Here is a 21,316-nt window from a genome sequence, read left to right as displayed (position 1 = left end):
TCTGCCTGCTGCTCCCTCTGCTTGTGCTTGCTCATGCTCTCTTTCGCTCTCTTTCAAATAAAAAAAATCTTTAAAACAATAAAAATAAATAAAAATAAAAAAAGATACTGAAGTCAAACAAATTACTAGAATAAAACAGGAAATTTTCATCTTTGCTCAACTTAACAGAACCTAAACCTATTTTCCCAAACTAGTACAATATGGCAACCCAAATCACACTTAGTTTAACTTCTATTATACAATCTCCTTCCACTCTGCTTTACCTGAACTCTGCTGAAAGGTTTGCCCCTGTCTTCAGAAAGGAGAGAATGCTGGTCTTCCCAAAACAAATTCTCTGTCTCCTTATCTGTCGTAATAGATGAAGATTCCTCAGAGTCAGTTTCCTACAAAACGACACAATCGACAATGAAAAAAAGGATCTATTACAGGTAGAAACAATGTGATTACAATAAAATCCTGGGATTCAGCACACTATTAATATAATTTGGTAGGTCAATATAATCAAATATTATAAAAACAGGACATTACAAAAGAAGCATAAGACTATATAATGAAAACTATAAAACACTGTTGAAAGAAATTTAAAAAGATCTAAATAAATGGAAAGACATCCCAATCCCATGTTCATGGATCTCAGAAAATAATATTAAGACATCGATAAACTCTCAGTCAACTGGTTTTCAACAAGAGCGGCAAGAAAATTCAATGGAAAAAGAATAATTTTCCACAAATGGTACTGGGACAAGTGGATATCTACATGGAAAAGAATTAAATTAAAACACTTCTTCACCACATATAAAAATTTACTCAAAATGGGTTATAGGCTTAAATGTAAGAACTAAAATTATAAAATTTTTAGGACACATAGCAGAAATTATTGATGACTTTAGATTAAGCAATGATTTACTAGATACTACATCAAAAGCACAAGCAACACAAGAAAAAATAAACAACACCAGAATTAAAAATTTTATATAAATGATAGCATTAAGAAAGTGAAATGACAACCTACAGAATGGGAAAAAATATTTGCACATCATGTGTATCTGATAAGGAACATGTATCCAGAATATATAAAGAACACTTATAACTCAGTAATAAAAAAACCAAATACCCCAATTAAAAAATGAACACATCTGAATAGACATTATCTCCATAAGAGACATATAAATGGGTGAATAAGCACGTGAAAAGATACTCAAGATCATAAGTCATCAGGAAAACACAAATCGAAAGTACAGTGAGATATCACCTCACATCAGTAGGATGGTTATAATAAAAAAGATGGACAATAATAAGTATTGGTGAGGACGTGGGGAATTGGGATCCACATATATTGCTGATGGAAAACAGCTTGGCAGTTCCTCAAAATATTAAACATAGAGTTAGCCTAGGATCCCAAAATTCCATTACTAAAGAAATGAATGTCCACACAACACGTTTATAAGTGTTTGTCGCAGTCATTCACAAAAGCCTAGAAGTCCATCAACTAACTGATGAATGCATATACCAAACGTGATATAGCCATAAAAGGAATATTATTTGGGAATTAAAAGGAATGAAGTACTGATACATTCTACAACATAATGAAAACATGCAAAGTGAAAGAAGCCAGTCACAAAAGACCGTGTATTATATGATTCCATTTAGATGAAATGTCCAGAATAAGCAAATCTATACAGACAGCATGTTAGTGGTTGCTTAGGACGGGGGATAGGGAAAGGAGGGAATGGGAAGTGACAGCTAATGGGAATAGGATTTTTTTTAATTTTTTTTTAAAGATTTTATTTATTTATTTGACAGAGAGAGATCACAAGTAGATGGAGAGGCAGGCAGAGAGAGAGAGAGAGGGAAGCAGGCTCCCTGCTGAGCAGAGAGCCCGATGTGGGCCTCGATCCCAGGACCCTGAGATCATGACCTGAGCCGAAGGCAGCGGCTTAACCCACTGAGCCACCCAGGCGCCCCAGGATTTTTTTTAGGGGTGAAGAAAGTGTTCTAAATCAGATTATGTTGACAATTGTACAAACTGGTGAATATACTAGAAACCACTGAAATCTATACTTTATTTTTTCAGTGTTCCAAGATTCAGTGTTTATGCACCACACCCAGTGCTTCATGCAATACAAAACGTATACTTTTTTTTTTTTTTTAAGATTTTAGTTATTTATTTGACAGAGAGAGACACAGCGAGAGAGGGAACATAAGCAGGAGGAGTGAACGGGAAGAGAGACGGGGAAGCAGGCTTCCCGCCAAGCAGGGAGCCCGATATGGGGCTCAATCCCAGGGACCATGACCCAAGCCGAAGGCAGAGGCTTAACCCACTGAGCCACCCAGGCGCCCCCAAAACGTATACTTCAAATGGGTAAACTGTGTGGTATATAAATTATATCCCAATAGAACTGTTAGGAAAAAAAATACTGGACATTAGAATCTTAACCCTTAAACCCAGACTTAATTAGCTGTGGACAGCTCTAACAAGCCATTTTTTTCCCTTTTTAAAAAAATTTTTTATTTTCTTAAAGATTTTATTTATTTGACAGAGAGAGACACAGCGACAGAGAACACAAGCGGGGGAGTGGGAGACGGAGAAGCAGGCTTCCTGCCAAGCAGGGACCCAGAAGTAGGGATGCAGGCTTGATCCTAGGACCCTGGGATCATGACCTGAGCCGAAGGCAGATGCTTAACAATGCAGCCACCCAGGCACCCCTCCCTTTATTCTTTACATTGCGCTCCCTGATTTTCTATAAATTTCTGGTAATGCAAAGTAGTTAAAAGACCAAAGACCTTGACGGACCATGAAAGGTCAACTGTCTTCTTGTTCCTGTATTTATCTTGAGGGATGATGGTTTCCTACAAAGTGCTTTCTGAAAAAAAATAATACAAATATAGATGGTCTAGAGAAAGCAACATGCTCATGATACTAAGTTGAGTTTTTGTGAAAGATCTGGAATGATCTTTTTTTTTTTAAATTTTTTTTTTAAGATTTTAGTTATTTATTTGACAGAGATCACAAGTAGGCAGAGAGGCAGGCAGAGAGAGAGAGAGGGAGAAGCAGGCTTCCTGCTGAGCAGAGAGCCTGATGCGGGGCTCGATCCCAGGACCCTGGGATCAGACCTGAGCCGAAGGCAGAGGCTTTAACCCACTGTGCCACCCAGGTGCCCCAGATCTGGAATGATCTTAACAGATGAGGATGGTTTAATATAGAATAAAGAAAAACAAGTGGTCGAATTCTACTTCAGATTTACAAACAAATCACACAGGAACATGGAGTGAAATAGGCTGCTAGAATATATGAACTTTATAAATGACAATTTGTTCCTATCCCAGCCAGAATCAATTTTAAGAGGTTTATGATTTTGTCTTGGTGAAATGACAGTGTGCAAGCAAATATATCTTCTATTTGTATCTCTAAATCTGGAATAACAATAACAACCAGACAGATTCTAAGGTCAGTAAAAATAAGTCTAACAAGGAAATGAAACCGGAGTTCAACTGGGTTATAGATTATGTCCTTTCTGACTGGCAGATTTCCACTTCACACAACTGGGGGGGGGGGGGGAGGAGAAAATTGTTCAGATTTGAGGGAAAGACCACATACTTGATATAAGAAATACAAAAAATTACACTAATTTCTTTTATCATTCTCATTTCTATGGAATAGGTATTTCCAATGTCTTAGTTGAAAAATACACATGCATTCTCTGGAAGCAGCAGTCAGTCTGAATTCATCATCACCATCATCATAATGAATTAGATTTAAATGGCATCTTTGATGTATAAAACTGGTTTATACAGGATGTTATCTCAGACTTAATCCTTTTCCCTTCTACTGAACGATTATTTCAGTCAAACCTGTAAACAGTACTTTTTCTGGAAAAACATCAACTGAAAGGTTTAAACATGTTTCACACAATATAAAATATGAGTCTCTAGGATCTGATAACTCTTTTTTTCTGGTTTACTAGAATGTGTCCAATCACTTCATTCTAACAGTACTCTGGAGTCAGTTGAATGTCACAAACTGGAGTTGCCAAATCCTTAGGTATGAAAATTGTCCAAAATACCAGCCACGAAGAAGAATTTAGGTACAAAAGAATATCTTGAGAGTCATAACATGGCAATGCTAGAAAAAGGTAACCATACTGAATGTATCTGGGACAAAATGCCATGTATGACACACACACCCATGCCCGCCTGTTTCTTATATTTAACTACGTCTTAATTACCACTGAAAGGGGAGACATTGTAAGTTAGTATTCCACAAACTGCAAACATAAAAGACACAAACGTTTTTGGTGGTTGTGTTGAGATACTTAAGGAAAAGAATACAAAAAATATAATATATATATAATCTAGGAAGCAAAACTAAGAACTAAGTAAGGGACAGAGGTGATCATGGCCAAAAAAAAGAGCAAAAAAGATGAAATGGTCCATTTTACTAAGTGCTACCTATCAAAATTTGAAATTAATGCCAAAATGAGTAAACACAGGAAAATACATGAGTTTGTTTTTAGCATCCAAACTTGTGAACACTGAAATAAATAGGCACAGAACAATGTCATTTTACAAGTATCACCTTAAGTATCCTTTTAAGTCTAGCTCTACATTTAGGTTCCAATTATTCACTCTAATCTTGTATTCTGAATTAGAAGTTTCTTTTTTTAAAAAAATAGTATTTTTTTCTTGATTATAAAGTAAAATATGTGCACTCTGGAAAGTTTTTAAAATAGAGAAAGCCGAGAGAAAAAAATAAAAATCATCTGTATTAATGCTAACCAGAAATAATCAGCATTAACCTCTTGGTCCATTTCTTTCCAGGCTTTTGTCTCTGCACACAGCATTCCCTCCTAATCTATTTTGCTTTATTTTTTTAAACACTTATCATTTGAAATTATATTCTACATTTATTTGCTTGTTTATTATTTGCTTCCCTACAAGCACAGAAGCTCCTTGCAGGATCTTTATCTATCTTTTCTCTACTCCAAGTCCTGCTATAATCATTCCATAAATGTTGGCTGAATAAAGTTTTTTAATTGAGAATATATTGTATATAATCTCATATCCTACTTTTTTCACTTAACTTTGTATCACAATTTCCCTTGTCTTCATATCATGAAATATGATCATTTTTAGAATAGCTATATGTGGATACACCATAATTTTTTAACCATTCCCTACTATTGGATATTTCAGGTTATTTCCAATTACTTTTACAGCTTTAAATAATGTTGAGATATAAATAAATCTTTACCTGTACTTTTAAAAATAATTTATTAGAAATTAATTTACCTCTTGTGGGGGAGAGGTTTTCCTTCTACTGTCTGGAAACACTGACACATTTTTTTTATTCACAGTCTTAAAGGATGCCAGCCGGTGACGGGCCTGTTTCATGGTTTGACTAAGCTGTGAGGACAAGGGAAAAAAGAGCAAACAAAAACAGGCTAAAGTTTTAATACCAAATTCACTAAGTGTTCCAACAGGAAAAAAGGCTCCTATTATTAAAAAATGCCAGACCTAAGACAAGAGGATTACCTGCAAAGGAGACTTTGGTCTGCTGATAATATTTTAACATGATTTTCATTATTCTAAAATACTACATTTCATAACTTGATTTAAGTGCTGTTATTCAAATTGTTTTTTACCAACATATGCTTTGTGCTAATAAGAATGTACACAAAAATATCAGAACCTGAGAGTGTGAATTAATAAACTTAGAAATGATTGAGCAGATACATTCCTTACCTTCCATTCACCTTCTCAATAAGAAGTTATTTCTTCAATTAGTCCCTGCATGCCTAATCACTTTTATCACTCCTTGCTAGAAGACTCCATTCCTCGTCCCTCTAAAATTCTGTTTTCCTATTTACAAGAATTCCTTCTTCACCCCTAACATTTGAAGACTGTAGCTATTTAGTTTTTTCTCAAATCCCCCTTCTTCCAGGAAGCCTTTCTATTAACTCAGAACACAAACTCAAACATCTCAACCCATTTGTTTCAAGTACTTGAAATAACAGCCGATAATAAGTATTAATATAAAATATGCTGACTTTGTGTTCATTCCTTCTATCCACCTAGTAATTTCATTAAGCATCTATTTTGATTCCTTTTTCAGAGAAGCAAAAACTATTTTTTTTCACAAATCTGCACAGAATGTTCCCTTAAAGAAAATACAGAAATAAACAAAGTACCATTTTTTAGGCTGAGCCCTACACCATGTGGAAAAAAAGTATATCCCTATACTACTCAGTAAAATTATGGCAAAACCAGGACCAGTTCTAACCCATCCAGTAAAAGTTTAATGATATCAATTCTCCCTTAAAGGCAAATCATGACCACGATTTCCAGATATAAATAACAAACACCTTGATTTTTACTAATAGTGAGGTAGGGATAAAAACATTCTCACTACCAGCACAGTTTCCTTACAGTAAATCACCTCTGTTCTGCCCTTGCTTTCAAAGATCTACACCTCCAGGGTGCCTGGGTGGCTCAGTGGGTTAAGCCTCTGCCTGCAGCTCAGTCATGGTCTCAGGGTCCTGGGATCGAGTCCCATATCGGGCTCTCTGCTCAGCGGGGAGCCTGCTTCCCCCTCTCTCTCTGCCAGCTGCTCTGCCTACTTGTGATCTCTCTCTGTCAAATAAATAAATAAAACCTTTAAAGGTCTACACCTCCAGCCAGAGAAATCAGCTTGAAACATTATTCTTTATTCTGCGAAGAGGAAGACTTCTAAATTTGGTTAGCAGAGTGGCTAAAGGAGTCAAGATACAGATAATCATATTGCAAAAAGAGATCCATGTGCAGCTGAGGTTATGAAAAATACAGAGCCACACATATGCCTGCTTTTACTCATTACCAAGTATAGTGAATGTTATTGCCCTGCACAATGTGACTAAGGATTCAAAATACCTACCGTAACAGATATGAAATAAGGATATATAATGTTCATCTCCCACAACTCCAAACCTCTATTAGAGTCACAAATTGATTTTAGTCCCTTAAGCAGGATATTTCAACTGATCCAGCATTTGGAATATACATTATAGTCTTTCCATTTCTCTGTTATTACCATAACCCTTCATCAAGCCTCAACCTGAAGGCCCTTTCAAGGACCAGCTATGAAGACGGTAACAGGCTAAATAATGGACACCCAAAGACACCAGGTCCTAATCCCTGAAACCTGTAAATGTTACTCTATAAGGAAAAAGAGTCTTTGCAGATATCATTAAGTTAAGGATCCTGAGATGAGGAGATAATCTTGGGCTATCCACAGGGGCCCTAAATGCCATCCCAACTGTCCTTATGAGAAAGAGGCAGAAGAAGATCTGGCCTACAGAAGAAGAGAAGGTAAGGTAAAGATGGAAGCAGGGATTGGTATGATGTAGCCACAAGAAAAGGAATGCAGCAGACACCAAAAACTGGAAGAGTCAAGGAAAAAATTTTATCCTAGAATCTGTGGCAGAGGCTCTGCTGACACCTTGATTCTGGCTCAGTGAAACTGATTTTGGACTTCTGGCCTCCAGAACTTCGAGAAAAGAAATTTGTCCTTCCAAGCCAGTAAGTTTGAGGTAATCTGTTACAGCAGCCACAGGAAACTTTTGCAAGCACCAAAGTGAATGTTAATAAGCATTAAACAAAAACACAGAAAAGAGGGAGATGTTACAAATCAAATTATTATTAAGTGGGCATCCCAAGCTATAGGCTTGCCAGTAACATGGATCTTCCTCAAGAAGGCAGGCTGGGCCAGTGAAGATTCCTTATCTTACATAATGAACTAGGAAGTATGAAAAGTCAGAGACAGAAATGAACCTAAAGGTCCAAAGCTGGAGAAAAGAGGCTAAAGGAGCCTATGTATGCCAAAGTTTCAGAGCTGTGATGATAAGAATACGAGTTAGTAGAAAATTAAGCAAATAAGGGAGAAGCCTATGTATAGACAGGGCAACCAACTCTGCCACTTTTCCTGGAACTGTCCAGATTTAGCACTGAAGGTCTCATGTCCTCAGACAATGAGGAAAGGTCGATCACCCTTTGAGGATGACCGAATCAATCAAATTAGTGATTAAATATTAGTGGGAAGATCAAAGATCCTATGCTGTGTAATCAATGGAGCTACTGGAGATCTAGAAAAACTGTCTGGCCACACACTCCTTAAGGGAGTTTAGATTTGTGTGAGTTTCTGATCTGTCTTTATTATCCCGTGCATATTCCTAAAATAAAACAAATTTTTGCAGCCAAAGAGCCAAACTTAAACATTAGTTTTTCAGTGATAGATTACAGAAAACTTATTAGGTGATTTCACATTGTTTAACTCTTTCTTAATCACAACATGAACTATTATTTCCAGGTTGAAAAAGCTGGAAAACTTGCAATATAAAGAGAGAATAAAAGTGAAAAATAAGGTAAGCGATTCAGTGAGAAATAAAAAGCTGAGGTATACCATGCTAAAAAATAGTGATAAGCTTAATTGCGCATAAATAAAAAGTTATTTCATGGTGAGAAAGAAACAATGATCAGTTGTTCTTCAATTCCCCACCAAAATGAAGCTACCAAGGGCCACAACAGAAACTCAATCCCAAGAAATAAATATCAGTCTTAACAAAAAGCACGGGGCTTGGCTAGCTTTATTTTATGGGAACACTTGAAATTTCTTCTGGTTTTATAATTATAGTTCCTAACTTTGGGTACCTAATCTTGTTTGTTTGTTTGTTTAAGACTTTATTTATTTATTTGAGAGAGAGAGTGAGAGAGAGCATGAGACGGAAGAAGGTCAGAGGGAGAAGCAGACTCCCCATGGAGCTGAGAGCCAGATGTGGGACTCGATCCCAGGACTCCGGGATCATGACCTGAGCTGAAGGCAGTCAGTCACTCAACCAACTGAGCCACCCAGGTACCCTAGGTACCTAATCTTAATCTGTCTTAGAACAGGTAGGTAATACCAACTATTTAAAAAGTGGAAGATGGGGCGTGGGTACAGAATAAGAGAAGTCCTAGGAAAATCACATTTGGGGTATAGTGATATGTTCAGTTTTGAGGGTCATATTTGAAAAGAACACTGAAAAACTAAATAATATTCAGGAGAAATCAACCAAGATTATAATGACAGAAAACATTAGGAATTTAAGAATCAAAAAAGAAAAATGATAATTATAATCAAATACTTTAAGTTTCTTAGAGATGACCATGGTATTTTATTTTCTATTAGTTGAGAATACAAAACTAGACCCAATGGTTAAAAATTATAGGGAGAAGAATTTGCCTCAATACATTGAAAAAATACTTATAATTTCAAGACTTCTAAAAATGAAATAGTCTAAAAAGTAGTCAGTTGCTAAGCAGTGACAGTGTTCTAGCAGAAACTAGGCATTCATATATGAGACATTATAAAAAGAATTCCTTATAAAAAGAAAGGTTAGACTAGAAATGTCATTTCCAACATTTAATTAAAAATATAAATAAATTCAAACATATTAGAAACTTCAAACATACAGAGATGTAGACGGAAGCCATACTACAAAAAAGTTTTAACATTATCATTTCCTGGCGAATGTTGTTTTATCTATAACACCCTGCTTCATCTCACCCTTACGTTATTTTTTTTAAAGATTTTATTTATTTATTTAACAGACAGAGATCACAAGTAGGCAGAGAGGCAGGCAGAGAGAGAAAAAGAGAGGAGGAAGCAGGCTCCCTGCTGAGCAGAGAGCCCGATATGGGGCTCGATCCCAGGACCCTGGGATCATGACCCGAGCTGAAGGCAGAGGCTTTAACCCACTGAGCCACCCAGGCGCCCCACCCTTACGTTATTTTTGAAGTATACCCCAGATATCAAGTCACATCATCCTTAAGTATTTCAATATGTCAGATGAACATGTAAAACCCTCCAACTCCAGGATTCTATGTTTCTATCACTCCAAGACACAAGAAAATTGAAAAGTTCACTGACACTCAGAAAGTGAATTACATTCACCATTTACTCAACCACTTCTAGATAAACCAAGGGAGTTAGTGCTTGAACAATGTCTCACTGTCTAGTTCTTAGTGACACCTAGTGGATAAAAACTGCAACAGAAACAATAAAATTAAAAAGCATCTATTGTCATGATGTTGTAGGGGCAAAAGTTTGTAGGCTTAAAGTAGTTTAGGTCACCGAACATTCTTCAGTAGTTCAACTTCTAAGAAAAAACAACAGGGTATAAAAACTTTTTTTAAGTTTTGTAATATTTCAGGCTTTTCATAACCTGATTTGCTCCTACCTATCTAGCCTCATTTTCTGTTATTCTCCTCTGTAAATTATCAATTAGAATGGTTCCATCACTTATTCCCAAATATACGAAGCTCATTACATATTCTAGACTTTTCATTGTTCCTCCTATCTCAAAATTCTCTTGAATTTACCAATTCAATTCACCTTATCAATTCAAAATACACATACAGCGCAATTCCACCTCTACCAGGAATTCTCCCACAAATATCTCTTTGAATTTTAAAATTTTGAATTCCTGTAGCACAATTTTTCATTAAATACAGCAAATGTCTATATTATTATCTAATAGATTGGGGTCTGTTAGCTTTATATCTCTGCTTGGAAATATAACCCACGAAGGGTCCTATTTCACATTTCATTGGTATCTCTACAATGTTTAACAAACACAGTATATTCGAGTATCTGTGAACTGATGTGTGCTACTTATGTATTACACAGATGAAGTAAAATCCTCACTAAGTGAGTATAGCTACGAGCACCATGAAGGCAACAACTGTGTCTTCATCAATGTTCTAGCCTTATACTTCACGCAGTGCCTAGCTCAATAAATATTTGCTCAACAAATTATTCATAATCTTAAAATGGGAAACAAATGATTTATAAAATGATTACTACAAATCAAGCAATGTCATAGTTTGGGGCAAAGAGAAAAAATTTTTTTTAAGTATTTCAATATAACATGTGCTTTTTAATAAGCTTTTCCCTATTGACACTAACACACCATCAGTTTGCTTCATACTTATGACTGAGCACACAAGCAGTTACAAATCCTTTATTTTCACATTATCATCATTTTCTTTTTTCTTTAAAGATTTATCTATTTTAAAGAGAAAGAGAGCAAGCCTGAGTGGGGGAAGGGTTAGAGGGAGAGAATTTTCAAGCAGACTCTCCCCTGAGCCCAGAGTCCCACACAAAGCTTGATCCCACAACCAATGAGATCATGACCTGAGCCGAAACCAACAGATGAGCACTCAACCAACTGAGCCACCCAAGCACCCCAAATAATCATCATCTCCATTTTTGCTCTCCTCTCACTATCCCTAGAGATACTTTTTTTTTTTAAAGATTTTATTTATTTGACAGCAAGAGACACAGCAAGAGAATGAACAGAAGCAGGGGGGGTGGGAGAGGGAGAAGCAGGCTTCCTGCTGAGCAGGAAGCCCAATGCAGGGCTCTAGCCCGGGACCCTGGGATCACAACCTGAGCCAAAGGCAGACGCTTAATGACTGAGCCACCCAGGCGCCCCTCTAGGGATACATTTCAAATAAGATAAAGTATAATTCCCACAGCAGAGTTGAAGACTATGGTATTAACTGGACAAAAAGCTCATGGACACTAAGGAGAATCGAGTGCCTGGTGTCAAGTGATTTGAGTGGATGAACCTACTAATGGTAGTTAAGTTTTAAATAACAGATATGTAAGGGGTGCCCGGGTGGCTCAGTCAGTCAAGTGTCCAACTCCTGTTTTCAGCCCAAGCTCCACATCGGGCTCTCTGCTCAGCACAGTCTGGCTGAGATTCTCTTTCTCCCTCTTCCTCTGCCTTCTGCCCACACTCTCTCTCTAAAATAAATAAGTCTTTAACAAATAAATAAATAACAGATATGTAAAATCAATTACTAGATATGTTACATTTTAAAATTCTAATTATGTTCCGAGTTTACTATACTATTATTTGATCTATAGATCTACTTATTATGATAATCTGATTAAAGGACAGAAAAGAGTAAAAAGAGACAAAAATAATGAATGAAATTCCCCATATACCTATCTGCGACAGAAGTTAGGAATCAATTCTGTCCATATGCTACAAACAGAATAATTTACCCATAACACAATTCTAGTATAATTGGTGGGGCGGGGGGAATCTCTGTTCTTTGACCTAAAGCTTTATTATAAGGTTTGACCCATACTTTGGCACCTTCCTTTAGATGATTCTAAACTGTCTTACCAAAAATAAAGAAATACAAAATATGTATAAAAAATAAACATTATTTCATTATTCACCACTTTACAATGGTTAAAAAAAAAAAAAAGGTAATTAAAAGTGAAGTTGAATGTGATACCTCCTAATCCCTACTTCATATCCTAGATAGATCCTGTATCTAAGAAAAATCATACACATAAAATGAATATGTACTTACAGCCTGGGCTTGTTGTTGGAATAATTCATTCTGATTTTCTCTATCATCCATTCCATCCCCAAGCATCTGGGAAGGAGGTAACCCAGAACTTCCAATAGCAGCATTCAAGTTGTCTGGAAAAACACTTGTTCTTTTAGGAGTTAAATGTGCTGGATCTGAAGACTGCATGGCTACAGAGCCTTCTTTTTCTGCCTACACAAAGGAAGAAAGTGAGATTCTTCTAGTGAGGTTCCACTCAAGCCATTACAATCAAATAATGTCTATAAGCAGCCCCAAAGATTTTAAATTAGGGTGGGGGTAGAAAGGAAGAAGTTTTAGCAGGCAAAGAAACTAATATTTATCAGGCACCTACTACATGCTAACAATTTATTTATCTAATTCTCATAACAACACTGTGAGACAAGTATCATAACCCCATTTTATACATGAAGAAACTAGTCCACAGAAGATAAGTATAAGTGAAAGTTTAAGCCCAAGGTCACATAGCCAGCAAGCAGCAAAGCCAAAATTCAAACCCAAATCCAAAATTCTGACATTGATTTTATCTATTGGTAAAAGCAAAAAAAAAATGTGAGTCAGAACAACACAAGAATAAAACACAGTTTCTCCACATGCAAATTTACTGTCCTCCCTAGCAATTACACAAAGTATGGGATCCAAAGAAAGTGATTCTGTTACTGCCTAACAGCTTATCTCGTAACACACACTTTCCATTCAGTCTTTACTTAGGTTCACTTTTGAACTTACTGCTTCATAAGATCTCTGAAACTGCTGCTTTTTTCTCAGCCTGATTTGCTGATTTACTCGGCGTTTGACTTGTCTCTGAAAACGCTTCAGAGCTTCTTGTTTTTTTCTTAGCTGTTCCTTTAGTTCTTCTTCAATCATATATGCTGAAGTCTTGAAAGATGAAAGATAGAAAATAAACTTAAGTGTCAGCAGTTTTTGCCCACTAAGGCTCTGTTGTAAGCACAAATCAGTCAAGATAAAATCCTGACAAAATAATTCAGTTCTATAATCCAGAATTCCCAGTAAAGTGAGGAAATCACAGGAGTTCAGAGCTGATAATCTAGACATAGCCGGTGAGTACCAAGAACTCAAACCAGATCACAAACTAAAAACTGGAATTTGTGAGAACTCAAATTAAATCTTAATTTTTCATTGAGCTGACAACTAAAGTTGTCTTCATTAATTCTTAATGAACCAATTCAAACCTATCTTACGTCACACATTTCCTAAAACTGCTCACCGCTCACTAAATATGTCCTATTGCTCACCACTCACTAAATATATCTTATTATAAAATGCTTTCACGCTCAGATTTATGCTCCATTTTTAACACAGCATGCTCTTCCTGTCATCTCTATCTAGTAAAGTAAAGTAAAGGTCTACTCTCATTCTTTAAGATCACCTAATACCCACCCACCTAGGACCTTCCACACTCCCTTCTTCTTCTGAGCTCTCCTGTGCTATAGAACCTCTCATTGACATTAATTGAGAGCAACACTTCTCAAATCCCCCATTAGATTAGGTACACTTTGAGGACAGGAAATGTATCTAATTCTCCCTTGTTTCCCCTACAGTATATAACACAGAGCCTTGAATATAAAGGCACTCAGTATTTATGTAATGTGCAATTCCAAAACATAGTTTAAACAATCTATAATAATTTTTCCCATTTGAGTCCCTGGTCAGTATTCACTTTCTCGAAGTGCTCTGAATAACCACAGGCATCATAATTAAAAGGAATTAATCTGCTACAAGATAAGCGCTTTAACTACATTATATTACTGAATCCCCAACACTAACTCCAGTAGAAGGTATTCTTATCTCTTATATTAAAGATGAGGAAACTGGGGCTCAGAAAGATTAATCTTTAGTAGTAGCCCAAGATGCTCTCTATCGCTGGCAAGTACCAGAGCTAGAAGTATAGCCCTATACTGCACTGTTTTTCTCTCGACTGTTGCTTTTTCAAAAGGAATCCTCAAATTAAATAAAATCATACTTCTCTTGAGCCCTTCTTCTAACACAGTGATTCCAAATTCTAGTTCAGAAGGTGCCCAAATATTTCATAGGCAGTCACTAACTCTTAAAATCAAATGAGCCTAAGTTCCAATTAAAATTAAATTTTCCGGGGCGCCTGGGTGGCTCAGGGGGTTAAGCCGCTGCCTTTGGCTCAGGTCATGATCTCAGGGTCCTGGGATCGAGCCCCGCATCGGGCTCTCTGCTCAGCTGGAAGCCTGCTTCCTCCTCTCTCTCTGCCTGTCTCTCTGCCTACTTGTGATCTCTCTCTGTCAAATAAACAAATAAAATCTTAAAAAAAAAATTAAATTTTCCAAGAAATCTACCCCATACTCTATACAACTATATATCCATACCATAGGAGTACAGTGTACAAAACAAGTTTCAAAGAACAATTAGGTAAAACAATTGCAAAGGAGAGCTATAGGTAGTAAAGCCTGAACACCTGGCCGAAATTAACTCAAATCCCAGATTAAAGTCATGCTTCCTCTTTAACTTCCACTATCTGTCTGCTCCCTCTTTTAACCCCATACTGAGATTATCAAACATCTTATTGAAGTATATGACTGATTCCAAACTGTGAATCTCAACTGTAAACCAAAGATTAAAGTGTACCATATTTTAGAAACATATTTTTCATAGCAAACACCATTGTTTAAGTCCACCAAAACCCAAGAACAATGTCCCATGTTCTGGAATGTTAGGAGACACCCAGAGACAGACAAATTTGAGAAATACAGGGTTAAGCAAAAATGAATACTGTTTCAATTGTACAACTAACTCCTCATAGACTTTTTGAACCCTAAGGTTTATCCAAGGGGGCAATATATAGAATGAAGTGTTTCTCACAACAACCAAAGAACATTTTTTGGATAATTCACACACGATGGAACTGCTATTTAGATTATACAGTAGTCTCCAAAGATGATCCCTTCTCCCTACAGTGAATCAAGCCTCCCAGTATTTATGCTCTTGTGTAGTGATCTCCCATACTGAATGTTGTCTGGCTCTGTATATCCAACAGAATGAGGAGGAAGCACTGGCTCCATGACTTCTCCAGCAAGGTCATAAAGCAACTTCCACCTACAGCTCTTGTAGTGATCACCCTAGCAGAAACCAGCCACCATGTAAGAATTCTACCTTAAGACTACCAGGCTGAAGGAAGCCCAAACTAGCCAAGTAGAGAGGCCACGTGGAAAGAGAAAGCGTCCAGCAAGCCCTAGCCATTCTAGTCATCCTCAACCAAGTGCCAGATATGTGAGTGAGAAAGCCATCTCGGACTTTACAACCCAGTAGATGCCAGATGAAGAACCAAGAAATCCAACAACAGCCAGAACCAAGTAAACTTGTCCCAGACATCTCCAGCTGTTTTAGCTGTCCCAAATGAAGCTTCAGACACCATGTTGTAGACAAGCCATTCCCACTGTGCCCTGGTTGAAATCCTGACACACGGTATCTTTTGGTTTATGCCACTAAGATCCAGGTTTGTTACACAATAGATAACCAGATAAATTATAAAATAATGCAATAGCCATAAGTGCTGATAAAACAGCAATGTATTTTGATGCTAATTTAATTAATGGAAGGGGAGGGAGGTCTGAAGCTATGGAATTTTTAGGAATCTTGACAGCTCCTTGAAACTTTGGGGACAAAAATGATGAGGGGTTTCCCTTTAGCATAAGCATGATATTAGGTCTACCATGCTTTAGAAGTAAGTATCCGGCATTTATTCTGAGCTGACAAGAGCTGTATCTGTTAATAAGAGTGGATTCCCCAGACAATGTATGCTAAACTGGTAAAGAGTTCTATGAGATGCTTGATCAAACAGCCTTTGGCTGGTACTGATTAGAACTTTTTTTTAAAGATTTTATTTATTTATTTATTTATTTATTTATTTCTGAGAGAGAAAGAAAGAGAGAGAGCACAAGCAGGCAGAGTCAGAGAGAGAAGCAGGCTCCCTGTTGAGCAAGGAGCCCGATGCAGGACTCGATCCCAGGACTCTGAGATCATACTTGAGCCGAAGGTAGCAACTTAACCCACTGAGCCACCCAGGCGTCCCCTGATCAGAATTTTTTAAGCGAGGGAATGGAGATATGTTTATACTTTTTCCAAGACCTGCATTTTGATTTAATGTTTGGGAACATGAGATTCAATTCTCTTTAACATAGTAAAAGAAATTTGGGTGGTTTTTAGGCATTTTGATGCTACATTACAAAGATGTCATAATTTGAGCAATGAAAAAGAGGTCTCACTAATTTAAATACCAAAATATCTTTGTACCAAATCTTACTGTTTCTTCTGGGATACATGTTAAGACATTTACCCCTCTGCATTCCTACTTCAACCACCCTTTTTCGAGACTTTCCCTCTTTATTCCCTACCACTAAACAAGTCTTGATGCCATATTTCCTTGCTAAATTGTTACAATTACATCCTAATTTTGTCCCCCAGGAGCCAATCTATCCCTCACCTCAAAAAAATTTTGAAGCAATTAACCTAATCAAACACTTTTTTATTAAGAAATTCATATGTAAATATTAAACAATGAATGAAATCAATCCCTTATCCAAAATTTCCTGCAGTTCCCTACAGCTCTTATTTTCTACAATTCTATCAACCACCATCCTCCCTACTCAACTTCCCACTCCAATCAATCTAATCTACCCTTAGAATCCTGATACACCTTACTCACTTCCCACTCTCCCCATTCTTGAGAATCATCCTCCTTCTGTAGCTAAATTCTTCATTAAACTTGCCTGAATCACATCAACCCAAAGTCCTATCTTTCTTCTTTAAGTATCAAAGTCAGAGCACTTAATCATATACTACTTACGTAAAATCCTTTCTAGAAATAGGCAGAAGAGGAATAAATGAATTATGTGTGTACATATGTACAAAAAATAAAATTAATGAATATATGACATTGCTTTGCTATTTGACATTTGTTTTAAACATGTCTCATTTCTTCTCTGAGATCAAGGACAACTCATATTTTTCATCGTATGTTCAGCATTTTGTTGATACACTCAGAAGAACCTTCACACAATTTGTGCATTCCACTTATTAGGCATGAAGATAGATAGTTGGGGGAATGATAATAAATGACATTTTTCCTGTGCTCTGGAAGTTCACACTCCATCAGGAAAAGCAGATATGTAAACGACTTACTATAAATATAATGTGGGAAATGCCACAATAAAATTTCAACAAATAGCTAAGGGGCACAGTATTGTGAAAGACTATCAAAAACACTCTTACAAAACTGTCCTCCTGTGTCAATTAGCACATATGAGTTATGTAAACAGGCACACAAGTAAGCTTTGCAAAAGTTTCTTTTCATCTGAAATGCTGTTCCCTACGATCTGTACTTACAGCATTTCCATTTTTTAAGGACTAACATGGACTATATTTCCACATCCATTCATTCAATGAGTATTTCCTTAAGACTTACTATATGATAGGAAAGGAAGGAACCAAGAAATAGAAGTTCCCTGTCCTCATGAAATTTATAGTTAAACTTTCTCAGAATCCCAGTCAGAATTAATCTGTTCTTTCCTTATTCTCTGTGTCTTTGAATCTTCCTGAATCTCTACGACACTTTACTGACTTTAAGCAATCAGCGTTTTATTAAGTGTGGCAACTGTCATCCCTACTACGTTGTAGGGTGTCTGCAAGATACAGACAGTACCCATGTCTTGTGTACAGCAAGCAATCAAGAGCTTGTGAAATTTTTAAAAAGGGGGGGAGGGTTGTGAAATAATTTTGGCAAATAGGTGTTTGTTCTACAATCCTAATTCAAGAACATACCTATTTCCAGTAGGAGAGAAAGGACATCCCCAGATAGGACTCTTCATCCTTACCTAAGCACCAAGGGTTAGAGAAGGCTAACATGGGGGGAAAAAAGAAGGAAAGAAAAGAAAAATGGGGGAGGAACCCCACTACATTTGCATCAAACTGACACTCACATATGCTGGGACTTCCGAGCTATCTGGCAAGGCAGGTTCCACCCATGCCCCAACTGGCATTATAGCCTGGTTCCTCTCAGCCAGCACGGCCAACACGTCCTTGCTCTTCAGGGGGTTTAAGGCCAGAGGCACCCTGGCGGTATTTCGAGGCTTCTTGAGGGGGGCCATACTTCCTGGCATCTGTGACTCCTGGGTAGGAGAAAGGAGAAGCTTAAAATCTTCAAACGACTGCGCTAAAAGTTCAACCTCCTAAGCCATGAGCACAGGCTCCAGAAAGGGAGAGAAGCCTTGGAGGAGGCGGTAGCCTGACGGGCAGTCGAAGAACGAGAATTCTGGAGAAGGAAGGAAAGAAGCGAAGAGAAGTGGGAAGAAATAATAAGGAAAAGTATAAAGACTGCCTTCTGGAAAGAATGGGGATGAGGCGGGAGAGAAGGGGATCTACTGAGAGAACGAAGACGGTGCCCACCGGAGGCACAGCCAGGAAAGGGAGGAACCACCGCAGCGGCCAGAAGGAAGGGGGCTGGTAGGGTTGGGTGGGAACCTGAGCCAGAGGCAGAGTCCAAACAACCGGTATCCGGTTACGGGGGGAACCGCTGAACGCCGAGAAGTCCCGGGCCAGAGAAAGCCTGTTCCTGAGGCCTCAGGGGTCCCACTCCTGCTAAAATAGTAGCACCGACCCAGTGCAGGCGGGCCGCTCGCCACAGACTCAAGCTATTCTGGACACTAAGGCAACCGCACCCAGTAAACCGCCAATTTCTGGAGGGCCGCCCCGCCCCGCCCTTCGGGGGCCTTGTAGCCGCCCCTTCCGGTCTTGCGTCTCCTCCCCCGGGAGGGGAAAGCGTGAAGGGCGGGACTTCGGGCTCCGCCATAACGTCACTTCCGCTTCGTGTCTGACGGACGGGGCGGAGTATGTAAAGACTGGAGGAACTGAGCGAGGACGGGTGGGTTCGCGGGGCTGCCTGGTTGCCGGCGGCTGAGGGGTTGGTGCTATTGTACTTCCAGCACGGAGACCAGCCCAAATCTTTCAGGAAGGGGTTATATTGAACTGAAAAACGCTGACTGGGAGGGGGAGAGGTCCCAGCAGAGGGAAGCAGGAGAAAAGGATGGAAAGAGATGGGCCTGGCAGGGCTTCCTCGAGGAACAAACTAAGCTAACAGTAAACCATACCGATCCTGTGCACACCTTGTTACACTTATAAGGCTATTTAATGCATATTCTTATATTTGAACATCGCAGCCTCGCGAGCGGACACCCTCTCTGCTCCAAGCTCTGATATAATTCTGGGACACTTCGTTATCCCTGTGAAAAACCCTTCTTTCATTCATTTCACATATAATTGAGAACTTTTTTTTTTAAAGATTTTATTTATTTATTTGAGAGAGAGACAGTGAGAGAGAGCATGAGCGAGAAGGTCAGAGGGAGAAGCAGACTCCCCATGGAGACGGGAGCCCGATGGGGGACTCGATCCCAAGACTCCGGGATCACGACCCGAGCCGAAGGCAGTCGTCCAACCAACTGAGCCACCCAGGCGTCCCTAATTGAGAACTTTGTATATACCAGTCCTGTTCTGGGCACTGGAAATATATAGCAGTGAACAAAACAAATATCCCTTGTTCATGGAATTTATAATACAATGAGAAGTAGCCAAATCAACACATGAGTAAGTGAAGGTGTCTGATGCTGATGAGTATTGTAGCGTAAGCAGAGAAAGAAGACGGGGTGTTGCAAGGAAAGGAAATGAATTTTTAGATAGGATGACTACAGAAGGTTTCACTGAAGTATTTTTTTTTTCTTTTTTAAGGTTTATTTATTTATTTGAGAGTGAGAACATAAGCAGTGGGGAAGAAAGAGAGAGAGGGAACCTAGTACTCCATCCCAGAACTTAGATCATAACCTGGGCCAAAGTCAGACACTTAACCAACAGAGGCTCCCCCACTGAGGTACTCTTGAGCAAAGGCTCCAAAGCTAACTCCCAGGATCTAATGGAATAAGCTACTATAATCTTCCAAGGAGAATTAAGTGTTCAGCTAGAGGGAGCAGCAAGTACAATCACTCCAAAGTAGGGTAGTAGTAGTGGTGGGAGCTTATGGAGGTTCTCCTCTGACTGCTCCATTTTCTCTGTAAAATAGCATTATAGGCAGCCTACAAGATGGCCTCTCATGGTCTCCACCTCCTGGTATTCACACCCTGTGTAGTTCCCTTTTACACTGTACCAGTGTTGGTGTGCGTAACCAATAGAATATGGCAGAAGTAATGGTATATCACATCAGAGATTAGGTTGTAAAGGATGCTGTGTTATTTCTCTCACTTTTTTCTTGCTCTTGCTTTCACTCTCAGATCACTTAATCTGAGGCCATTTGTGTCACAAGCAGCCCTATAAAAAGGCCCACATGACAAAGTACTGAAAGCTTCAGCCAACAGCCCTGTGAATAATCTTGAAAGTGGATCCTCCAGCCCCGGTCAAATCTTCAGGGACTGTTATCTTGGCCAACAGCTTGACTGTGACCTCATAAAAGACGCCGAACCAGACTCTGCACCCAGAAACTATGTGAGATAATATTTGTTTTTTTAACATGCTAAATTCAGGGATAATTCGTTACACAGAAAGTGATAACTAATACAAGTAAGAATCAATTAATAATATATAGGAAGGGACATTGGAGGTCCAAGGAAGAAAGATAAGGTACAAAATAGTTGTCCAGAAGAGTAGAATCAAAGACCTGTACAATTGCCTGATGGTCTTAAGGACCCATGATTATGAATTTCAAGTAAGACTAGTCAGGATGGTTGAGCATTTTTCTTCAGGCATATGCATGGTTACAGGCATAAAGCAGGCGGAAAATTAATTTTAATCGGGTTAAGGCTTTACCAAAATATTACTATCAAGCAAGAAATGAAGATTTAAGGAGTTGAAGAGAGATTAGTGTGAG

The 21,316-nt window shown here is 38.3% G+C and overlaps 1 protein-coding gene across 3 annotated transcripts in view; it reads right to left on the bottom strand.

Annotated features, from left to right (window-relative positions):
* The window catches only part of CCDC15 (coiled-coil domain containing 15), an 87,738-nt gene extending 68,541 nt beyond the window's left edge, over nucleotides 1-19,197 (bottom strand). The window contains exons 1-7 of one of the 3 annotated variants that reach the window (XM_047692827.1): nucleotides 18,928-19,197; nucleotides 18,387-18,575; nucleotides 13,150-13,299; nucleotides 12,403-12,594; nucleotides 5,290-5,403; nucleotides 2,798-2,864; nucleotides 264-385 (exon numbers count right to left, since the gene is read on the bottom strand). In XM_047692827.1, coding sequence (XP_047548783.1) covers nucleotides 264-385; nucleotides 2,798-2,864; nucleotides 5,290-5,403; nucleotides 12,403-12,594; nucleotides 13,150-13,299; nucleotides 18,387-18,566 — 825 coding nt within the window. In that variant the 5' untranslated portion in view covers nucleotides 18,567-18,575; nucleotides 18,928-19,197. The remainder of the gene's footprint in view (nucleotides 1-263; nucleotides 386-2,797; nucleotides 2,865-5,289; nucleotides 5,404-12,402; nucleotides 12,595-13,149; nucleotides 13,300-18,386; nucleotides 18,576-18,927) is intronic. The other 2 variants (XM_047692825.1, XM_047692826.1) reach the window with 2 other exon arrangements.
* Nucleotides 19,198-21,316: the final 2,119 nt, after the last annotated feature.

Source organism: Lutra lutra, chromosome 10, assembly GCF_902655055.1.
Source record: "Lutra lutra chromosome 10, mLutLut1.2, whole genome shotgun sequence".
Taxonomy (NCBI): Eukaryota; Metazoa; Chordata; class Mammalia; order Carnivora; family Mustelidae; genus Lutra; species Lutra lutra.
This window is presented reverse-complemented; position numbering and strand designations above follow the sequence as displayed.